This window comes from Camelus bactrianus, chromosome 7 (genome assembly GCF_048773025.1).
Source record: "Camelus bactrianus isolate YW-2024 breed Bactrian camel chromosome 7, ASM4877302v1, whole genome shotgun sequence".
In the NCBI taxonomy this organism is placed as follows: domain Eukaryota; kingdom Metazoa; phylum Chordata; class Mammalia; order Artiodactyla; family Camelidae; genus Camelus; species Camelus bactrianus.
Genome location: NC_133545.1, coordinates 30,226,824 through 30,238,300, shown reverse-complemented (window position 1 = coordinate 30,238,300; position 11,477 = coordinate 30,226,824). Strand labels below are relative to the sequence as shown.

The 11,477-nt window shown below is 32.2% G+C and overlaps 1 protein-coding gene across 3 annotated transcripts in view; it reads right to left on the bottom strand.

The window, feature by feature from the left end:
• Positions 1–626: 626 nt before the first annotated feature.
• TFEC (transcription factor EC) overlaps positions 627–11,477 on the bottom strand; it is a 338,168-nt gene continuing 327,317 nt past the window's right edge. For all 3 annotated transcript variants that reach the window (XM_074367178.1, XM_074367177.1, XM_074367179.1), the window contains 2 exons: positions 6,781–6,928; positions 627–5,944 (listed from right to left, as the gene is read on the bottom strand). In XM_074367178.1, coding sequence (XP_074223279.1) covers positions 5,564–5,944; positions 6,781–6,928 — 529 coding nt within the window. In that variant the 3' untranslated portion in view covers positions 627–5,563. The remainder of the gene's footprint in view (positions 5,945–6,780; positions 6,929–11,477) is intronic.

The following is an 11,477-nucleotide window of genomic DNA, read 5'->3' as shown; positions in this document are numbered from 1 at the left end:
CTGTGAAATCTTGAGGCTGTTAAGTATCCTCTTAGATGACTAAAACACATTCTGTATTTTCCAGCGCAGTCTATATACAAAGGCAGAACAAAAAGTATATTAAAGCATTTAATAATTCTTTGCTTTCATTTTATATATGTGCAAAGAAATGTTGGTACATTTTAAAAAGCAAGTGTACAAAGATTCATGTATGTATTAGAGAACACAGTGCTTTCTATATTCTTAGAAAATAAGACACATTACTTTGTTACTAAAACTGAAAAATAGCAATAGTTATAAATTCTACAGTCTTATTATGCTAACAATGTTTTCTTGATCTTACCAATGTTAGATTAAAATTATAGGAATATTATTTCAACTATTCATATATATAAAATGCTATTAAAGTCAAAGATTTTTAACTACATTGTTATTATTAAGATTAAATGGCTGAATTAATTTTAGCCTTGTATGCCATAAGCAACTGCAATGCTATTAGATAAGATCCTTAAATTTGGTTAGCTTTTAAACTTCAGTAGCCATGTTAAAGAATAATATAATATGTAACTTCCTGACTGCATATAATTCTTTCAGCATATTTTGCATATTTTCTATTTTGTTTGTTACATATAACCACCAGCTTGGAATAACGTACAAGTAAAATTTATTTCTGTGGAAAAAGCAAAGTTGTAAGTACAGAATTTCTGAAATAAAATGGCAGTGCAGGAATTGGAGGGGTAGAATTGAAAACACAAAAGTCTTTAACTTTATTCTTGAAGCCTGTTGGATAAATGGAGGAAACAGATTGTTTACTGAAGATTTCATCATTAGAAAATACAATAGAAATCATTTGGATATGTAGAAATATATACACAAATCCCTTTACAGGAAAAACATTAAAAGTTCCCTTTTATGTATAAAGCAACAGATAGCAGTATTTCATCATTAAATTGGTTGAATCCAGTGGGAGTTTTTTTAATCAAAGTAACTACTTTCTGACAAACTCCTATATCCTCAAATTCTCTATGACTCTCACAGAAAAAAAAAATGTAGCACAGTAAATTTTAAAGGAAACTATTTTTATCAGATACTGAATACTTTGTTTACAAATTAGAAACCATACAAATGATAAAATATTGGTGTATACAATGAATAATGATTACAGGAAGGTCTAAGACACATTAGATCAGCAACACTCTAAATGTGTTAAGTATTTATTAAGTAAATGTAATGAAATCTCTGTATATGTAACTTACACTAACTCAAACTGACATCTTGTACTCATCAACAAGCAGGGCACTGGAAGGGCAAATGATGTAATTCCATGTAGCAGATACAGGCTGGGCCATTATCAATACTGAAGCAAAATTCAATCCTTCAGGTATTTTCAAGAAACCCAGATGGTTGATCTAGTGCTGATAACACGGCAAAATGATTAACTGATTCCAGTTTTCATCTACATCTTAGATATTATAAAGTTGATAAATATCAGCCTAGAGATATTATAAAAACATTGAAACATTTAGTTATGCCATTTATTTATTTAAATATCAAAATTCCACAGTATCAGAACAACAAAAAAATATTTTCATTATACTTTGAAGGATAAGAAAATTCAAATATGACAATCTATCAAAACAAAGAAAAAAACATTCTTTTTTACCTTGTGAAATCTAACTTCTGCCCTGACATAAAGGCAAATGAGCGTATCAAGTCAAGTAACTGATTGTGTCTAATTTTTTAGAAGTAACAGCTATTAAATATTTTATTTACAGTCACGTGAATGGAAAAGAGTGAGTTAAAAAAGGAGGAAGAAGTCTATTTCTCAATGTCCTTAGCTCATCTATTTATTATTTAGAGCTTTTGTACCCATATACAGAAATCTGTAGTCACTGACATCAAATCTGTAAACGGAAGCAATATGGTTCGAATATATATTCTCCAGTTATGGGGGAAATTTGAGAAGAAAGGACACTAAAAAGGAAAAAACATGAAGAGCTACATCTACTAATAAGATGCCTTTGTTATTTTAAGGTAACTGGGTGTTGGAAAGTTTGCTTAATGTGAATCCACAAAACGAAGCCAATATTTTAATAACAAATAGAGGAAAAAATTTGGATGGGACCTTATCTTAAAAAGATAGCTAAAAAATAATAAAAATAAAATTGTTTTATCTCATTTTTACAAAGTTTTTATTATGATTGCAATTATGCATTAATTCCTTGAATGAACAAGGCATTGTTAATTGTGTGTTCATATTCCAGTGACAGCTGAAGCTCCTCAAGACAAAATTGTTTTGTAAACAATATGCTTCTTTTCCTGTTTAAGTCTCATTTCTGCAAAAATATTCTAGGCATCCATCAATTTTCCCAAGGATCTCTCTCGGTCCTTAGATATTCAAATAATTTGCCTGAGGAATTTACATTATTTTTGCTTTGATTTTTGTATATATCATTTAAAAATGCTATTGCCAGATATTTACAACATTCAATAAGGAAACAACATCCAGTAGAGAAACTGATCCATAAATATATAACATAAGTATATCACAGAAGGTGTATATATAACAGGGATATTATAACGGGGACAATTATAAGTGAACAACTTTCTTAGTGAATAGCCTAGTGTTTGGTACACTTTCACTTACCTATGCAACTTTATCACTGTTCGGGTTGGGATAATGATATTCAGGTAACTAGGGCTTCCTCCTCCATCATTATATATGACATTAAGTGTGCACTTAGCTCTTGATAGATACGTAGTTACAATGCTATTTATTAAGCAACAGAACTGATGCTGGAATTCTTCATCTGGGATCCAGGGAGACATTTAGGAGGTCCTTCATGCCTCTTAATGCATACAAATTTGGGTCTGTATATACAGTTCTGTATTTTTTCTGTGGAGAGGGTCCATAACTTTCACTAGATTCTCAAAGCCTTAAAACGTTAAGAATTACTGACTAAAATTAATTATTGAATTTACTTCAGTTGACTGTGACAACACCTTTACTGTTTACTCTGTCTTTAAAATTTTAAAATTAAAAATCCATTTTACAATCCTCTGATAGTTATCATAATCTGAAAGTAGCAGCAAATATTAATACCATTTCCAGATCTCTTTTGTCCATACTCTATCATCCAGTGTCAAGCCCTTTACTAGCTAAGATTATAAGAAATGGCTTTCAAGTCTGGGTGGTAGTACTTTGGCAGAATGGGAAATGATGACAGAGTAATGACATTGTCAGTGTAAGTTTTCTCAGAATACAAAGAAATTAGAACAATGTATAAAATGAGAACAGAATTTACGGTCTACCTAGAATGAGGTGTTTTCCACTGACCCCCAAATATATTCCTTCTTTATCGTTTGCACTATTAAATATCAACAGACAATAAAATGGAACTTTGTCGTAAAGTTAATAATGCTCTCTTGAAAATTCTTGAGGGAGTGTATCTTATTGCTCTCTTTCACATGGCCTATTTAAGATGAATTTACCTATCTGTTGTCAGGCTATTCTTATAAATTAAGAAATTTTTCCATGTCAAACAATGAAAATTATTTTAATTCTCCAAGTTCTGAGCTAATGCTGTAAGCTAAGCTTGAGATAATTAATATATCATAAGAATTTAATATTTTTCCCACTTTCATTAGCATTAAAATCTCAAAGTTTGTGATGATGTATTTTTCCTGTAATACCTGAAGTGCCCTTTCAAAAACTTATCCCAAAGTTAACATTCATGAAAGATCACATCTCAATTGCATTGGTAACATAGCAGTAGCATTTTAATTTTTAAGCTTCTCCCTCCTAGTTAAAAAAAAAAATCTATTTCTACTACATCATTTCATCTTGGTTTTCAAGGGCTTCCACAACTTAGTATTTTCCAGGACTCCCAACAGGCATCTTCTAGGGTGGCCAGAACTCTCTAAATGAATATCTCATGAAGACACTTTCCCAACTTGTTCTCACTTCCATAATTTGGTTGATGTTATTCCCCTAAATAACTTCTCCTTCATCAAATTATGCTTTTAAAAGGAGTTAAATTGTATTGTTCCCACAGACTTTGGTGATTCTCCAACCTTCATTCATCTTCATTTTCTCTGACCTTCTGTGTTTGTAGTTTACGCTGCACCATGTAGACTTTAATTTTAAATGTTTTCTATCTTTTGTTGTTTCTCAGGTAGTTTTGTTAACTTCCCAAGGAGTAAGATCTTGCTCATCTGCTCTACATTTTCACAGAACCCACTGCAGTTTTGAGTATCCCTCCATAAATACTCATTGATTAGATGATCATTCACGCAGGTCCAGCATAGAGCAACATGATTGGTCAGTCACCACCTAATGCTTAAAAGAAGCTCAAGGGAGAAAAATCTAAGTAAAGCAGCATAGATTTAAATATTCTTAATAAATGCTAACAAAGCTCAAAGATCACAGGGTACTCTAAGTACTTACAGGAATAGAACTTTATCCTCCATTCGAGCTGAATGTAGTAAGAACGGTCTTCTGTTTTACTAATTATTTTGCCAGTTGGCAATCTAATTTTCAATATTTTGTCATTTTGGAGCAAAACTGTATCAACTAATTAATTTAGACCCAATTTTGGCTACAGTGATTAGTTTTATTTAACAAATTGACAAACTGTCCTAGTAAGGGGGACTTTTGATATTTTATTTGCTGAAACTGATTACCCAATATCTCTTATTGATGAAGAAAAAAAGATTTGGTACATGATTTCAGATGCTGACTAGAAAATCAGAAGAATAAAAGGGGGAAAAGGGCACATGCTACCTGCATTGTGTACCTGTGTGTGGGGGTATGTTTGTGTGAAGCAATAAAATTCTAGTCAATATTCTTGAGGAAAGTATTCAATGTGTTCCTTTTCTGAACTGAGCATGTCTCCATAAATATGCAAAAATGCTTTGAGAATTAGTGTGATTGAACTGACAAAGGGGATTACGGTGTAATTTTAAAATCCAAAGTTTTTTGTAAATTTTCTGTATTTTATTGTGGAAAATTCTAATGTTTATTGTAGATTCACTTTTCAATTGAAAGTGGCAGGTAATCCATCTTTTAATTATTTTCTCTATAATGCTTGAACTTCAGACATGTCTACCAGACAATGGAGAAAGGCAATGAACCACCAGACCTGTTGATCTTGATTCTTGAAAACTACTGTTATCAGAGTTAAGTAGGAAGGTGATGGAAGTAAATAAGTAGAAAAACATTTGTATGTTTCAGGTTTATACTCTGCAGTCTGTTTAGTTTCAATAGCACATCACCAAGTCACTACTTTTAAAATACCAGTAGAGACCTGTTTCTTCTGTTGTGCCTCTTACCAAGAGAAGAAAATTTAAGAAGATTTGGACTCAGTAGTCAAAGAGAAAATAAATCTTTTTTAGCGCTCCATAATTCTTCAATACCATATTTCTTCTTCTTGTGAATTCTTCTGTTATTTCTAATCAATCAGTTTTCATGAACAATATATTCCTTTCAGAAAAAATAAGCCAAAGCAATACATGAAACACAGAACTTAATTGCATAGCACCAGCATAGAATTGCTTCCCAGTTGATGAATTGAGACTTTAATTTTTATAACTCATCGCCATCAACTGAGCTAAAACTACTTCTCCTACTGCTCTCTTTGGAAACTGCAGGAGAAGTGGTAGACAGCAGAGGATCTGTTCCAAACGGAGATATTGTGTCATCCAGTAGCATGTCATCCAATCTTTGTTCTTCTTTCAGAGCCGCACTAAATGATAAATCTGTGAAGTGTGACAAAGGATCAGAGAAGGCCATAGCTTGATCACAGAGCTCAGGGCTTGTCCCCTGAGACAGAGTCAATTGTTGGCAATAGTCTACTGAATTCTGCTCAAGATGGGTCTGTTGTTTGGTGACATGAGCACCTAAATCAACTGTGCCAAGTGAAGCCAGGGTTGGCAGACCATGAGCACGAGCCTGTATTTCTAGTTCCTGCAATTTCAAATAAGAATAATTAAATAATGACTTTAAAAGTGAACTCAACTCTAAAGAATAAGCCAAAAATAGACCTAAAATATTAACAAACATTCACTTTGCAAATAACAGAGTGCAGTATATTTCTAATGCCTGAAAAACAACTCTGAGAAAAATACTCAGATTTTTAAAAAAATTCTACTCCCATTGTTCTTTAAAGGAATACATTACATACAATGGTCCCGTAGGGGCTCAGACTACAATACAACTATTTGGAGACAGAGGGAATCTTCCATTTATTCTCCCTGATTAATTTCTCACTATTTTCTTAGAAACAGAGTAAGTGTTTTACCTGGTTATAATAAGCATGCTCACATATTAAAGAAAAAAAACTTGAGAGTAATGAAAATCTATATTTTGAGATTTTGTGTCACATGAACAGATGAGGAGTGACAATATAAACTGGCACAATATGCCTTTCAGCAATGAAATCCATAGCAATGTTGCTAAAGAAATAAAAGAGAGGAGAATTTAATGTCCAATATTATCTAGAGAAACAAAAAAGTTCTGCTTATTATTATTTTTCAGCTGGGATAATATCATGTGTGTTTATAAAACTGATTCTTTTTTCTGCATTTTGCAATTGTCATTCATTACATACTTTAAAACCATCTTGGTTCTGGATATCTAATCAAAACCTAATCGAATCAACCTAATTCATAAACTTCTAAAAGGCAATAAAATTATCCACGGAAAGGAAAGATAATTGTTAATAAGAAAAAAATAAATTAGACCAATGAATAAAACTGATGACAGGTAAGCTACGTGGTTCATGACAACGTTCTTATAAAAACCTGAATCCGGAGTAGAAGCCGCCTGTTAGCCTGTTCTAATTTCTTCTGTCTGTGTTCTAATTCTCGAGCTCTCTGTTGTTCTTTTTGTAGCCACTTGATGTACTCCACTGATGCTTTTAGAATGGTTCCTTTGTTCCAGCGCATATCACTGTAGAACGAAGAGATAACCTTTTCACAATTGTGCGTGTCAGCAGAATTCATAAGAACTTACAAAATCTTTTACATTAATATGAAATAATGATTTACATGACTATTATTCACTCTTAGATATTATTGCTTCTGAATAGAAATTTTAATAGAATAGTTAAGAAGCCCTTATATAGTAAAATTAATCCCAGAATGAAAATAAGTGTCAAAAGAAAGTAATAAAGTGACTTTTTGTGGGAGAGCTAAATGCAATATCATGATTCTACCATTACAGTTTTTATATTTTTAGTGAAAATTGCTTTTATTATTAACTCTGAGATTAAAATCTATGTGCGGTATTTCTGCATTAATGAACTAGGAAATGTACATTACTGAGGACTTAAGCCTAAATTTTTTAAGATCATTTCAAATGTACCAATCTTTTAACCTACTTTCTAATATGGTTGCTTTTATGCTTCTAAGAAAAAAAAAAATAAAGTCCCTTCTGAATGATGATACCGAGTGATTGTGAAACAAATCAGTTTGGCAACATCACTTTATGCAATAGAGCAAAACTTTCTAGAATCATTAGGCAAGTTTTTCTGCAGAAAAACCAACAATACTTTTTTTTTAAGGCTGGATATCTATTTTTGAATAAGTTTAAGATAAGTAAATATAACTAGAAATTGCCGATAATCTTCAGGCTATAGCATAGAGAAATACGTTATTAAAACTTCAGGATAAATAATAAATCTGGAATTACAGAACAGGCTACTGATTTTAATATCTGAAAACATACATCAAAGCATTTAATAATACCTGAGAATTGATAATATGTATGGAGAATGAGGCCAAACTAATTGCTAAAAGTTATTCCAAGTTGCTGGAAAAAATCTAGATGAATTTTCAATTTAGATTCATGAGATTTCTTTTAATATAGCATAAAGTAAGCTTGTAGGGAAACTTTTAAAAGACATTACACTGCATGTATTTTTGGTTAATGTGATCTACATGAACTACATGGAACTTAATATGTATTTATTAAGTGCCCAGAACTGGGAAAATACTGCTTATGAAAAATCTGACTGGCATATGCTTCACTAGAAGTTCAGGTTAGAAGAAAATTCCATTAGCTGTAACAAATTAAAGGAAGATACATTTTTCTACCACAGGTGAAAATGCTTATTAGGTGAAAATGCCTGAATAAGCCACCTTCCACTGAAATGCACCAAACCATTGTCAGTGTCTGCCTCAAGTTTGAAAATGCTTTGTCAGTTCTCTGGGGCCCTAACAGCTGTTGATCTCATTCCACTCACAGTGATTTATCTGGTGGTGGGAATGGTAGGGGAAATGAGGCTCCTTTTGCCATTAAACCAAGAAGGTGTCTGTCACTGAAAAGTGTAGTGAACTCCTAAATTAAAACTCTAAGGATCAGCAGGAGCCTTATGGTCCTAATTTTGTTTCATTTCTTCTCATGGGAAGGAAAACTTGAAGGACAAAAGGAATAAGATGAAAAGAATAACCTCAGTCAACTTTACAGTTTAAGGTTCTGTTTATTTAGGTGTAAAATAAACGTTCAAAGTGGTGGTAGAAACCACACAATAGGTTTTCCTACAGTATCTACCTGATGTCATTTCACTAAATTTTTTAAGGTTCACTCTATTTTAAAACCATTTTTATATATGAGATTTTTTCATAAAATATTCCAAGTTTTTCCAAACTTACTAAGGAGATGTTTGCTTCTCTCCCAAAATAATTTCAAGCAGCTAGTCATTTTCATTTTCTACAAAATAATTTTCTTTGAAAAACTTAAAACTTTGGGGGAGTTAAAAGCTTGAATGTATGCAGGGCTAAAGCAGGAAACAGAAATATATAAGTTGAAATAATAGTGCTGCCAGGCAGAACTATGGAAAAACTATCTGTTGTCATCTTAGTAGTACACATCCACTTAAAAACATTAAAAAAGAAAGAAAGAAAGAAAGAAAGAAAACAGCACAACACGCCTGATTCTTCTTGTTTTGATCAACATTTTATAACTTCTACTTTAGAAAGTCTTACTAGGTTTCATTTACTACCTCAACTGCCATTCTTACACAAAAGCAGAAGAAAGTTCTGACTGTAGAAGAAAAAAAATCAATTTAGTTTTTAAAAAGTAATCAATTTTTTATATATATATATATATATATATATATATAAATAAATTAGAAAAAAGAATAATTTGATAGCATCAATAGAATAATCCATGCTCTGTTGGCATTTTTATATCTATGAATAGGACTTTTTTGGACATATGATTTAAAAAGCACATATAAAGTAGGTCACCACCATATATCTGTAGAAATGCTTTACTTTTTGTTAATTTTGTTTGGTTTTATTTTTCACTAATGGTTAAGAGATCATCATTTCCTGTTGTTTGTTTTTCATTTAATCTTCTCAACCTATTATCTCAACAACAGCTGTTTACTATTTATTTTCCTTCTGACCTTACTATTTTGACCTAGCAAAGTACAAATTTCTGAATGTTTTTGATACACAAAAATGGCAACTTCATAGAATTCAAAATGTCTCATGTGTTAGCTTTCATTTCCTAAGCCAACCCCTAAGTTTATTCTCGTCATGAGCTGGAATGGTCCTCGGAGCCTTTTTATAACCAAAGCTTCAGAGTTTCTGCTGTTTGCCCAAGAGCATGTGGTGTTTAGAAAATAAGTCCTAGGTCTCTTCTCTCAATTCAGTGCTTTCTGCAAATCTGTGGCTCTCTTCCTTTTTCAAACGCATCTGCCGTAAGAAATGTGTTTTCTATTGTGATCCAGTGCTCTCTTTGCATGTAGAACTGCAACAAAGATTTCATGAGGTACTGTTATCTTCCTTATGTGTAATATGTAATACTCTGGTATTTTTAGTGCCTACATATGACATAATACAATTAAACAATTAATAAACCCCCTTTCTGAAATCTACAAGGAAGAGAAACCACTGAAGAATGCTTATAACGAAGTTTTCCCAATTATGGTCCCTTTCAGCTCTGATTCTGTAATGAACTGATTTTTATATTCTAGATCAAGGGTAGACAAACTGCAGCCCACAGCCTGTTTTTGTCACTAAAGTTTCATTGGACTTCATCATGCTCACTCATGTACATATTGTCTATGTCTGCTTTCATGCTACAATGGCAGAGGGGAATAATTATGGCAGAGACTTTATGCTCACAAACCTTGAAATATTTACTATCTGGCCATTTAGAGGAAAGGTTTGCCATCCTCTGTTCTAGACAATGAATTAGAACTAGAAAGGAGCCATTTTATAACCAAAGTTTCTATAAAAATGTAGAATAATAATTATCCCTCACACAAGCTTTATAATTTTAAGGCATTCTCATACATATTATCTGATTATATGTGTGTGTGTGTGTGTATGTGTGTGTGTGTATAATATATTTGGTGCTTTATGGGCATGGTGACATCTAAAGATGTTCAGTTAGGCTTCAGAGTCCAATCTTACAGTCTCATCTGTTTTCTGCATATAACCTTGCCCTGGCACTGTTGGTTAGCTCTATCAGTTACAAGAGAAGCTCTCTTAACTGACCTTTATCTAATCACTTTCAGGATTAATTAATGTTCTCTGTTCCCTTTTTGACACTCATTGCCTGTTGTCAGAACAAAGTAGATAATAGAGGCCACTAGGTTACCTTCTGAGACACCCAGGTACTTCTGTTATCCTTGTGGTGACATGTACTTACTGACAGGCTGTTAAATGAATGCCTATTGTACTTACTATTGTGAGAGTATAATTAAATTATATACATGTTAGCTAATGAAATATGAATGGAAAATAAAGATTATTTATAAAAATAGCTATTGCTTTTAGGGAAAGTATATTAAAGGCTTTAGAAAAACTCAAATTAAACATCAGTAAAGATAGGTTGCTAAAAATATACTGTAACAAATTAAGGTGCAAATATTTTTTAAAAATCCATGTACACTTAGGTTGTTGGCACTTAGGTTTTTGTTTTATCTTTAGGAAATCAAAATAGACTATACGTTTTTGTGCAGTTTATGTTAGAAAGAAATTGAAACATATATTCAAGGCTTTGTTTGGCCTTATAGCAAATGTTTTGTGAATATGTGCATTTATATTTTAAGTGTGAATAAAAAGTCCTATCTGGAAAATGGGTGTTCTTTTCTGCTAATAGAGAGTTGCATGCTTAGACATTTCAAAAGACTTGAAAAGCTATTAGTAGGACCTACACCAAGACTGAGGTCTTCAGATTCTCCATCCAGTGCTCTTTCTGCCATTCTACTCTAGATGTCATCACTATCCTGAATGCCCATGAGAATAAATATGGCATTTCCTTCCATTGCAGATGATTAACTTGTCCTAGTAAATCAGCACATTTGAATTTAGGGAAAGAGTATTTACAAATTTTACAAATACCACTTTATCAAACACCATCATTTCTGAATAATAGTTAATTGCCAGTATTTGGAGAGTCCAGTTCTTAATTTGAACAAGAAATTTTTTTTTAGGTCATTATTAATGCTACAATGTTCTCATGATTTTGGAGAAACACTCAA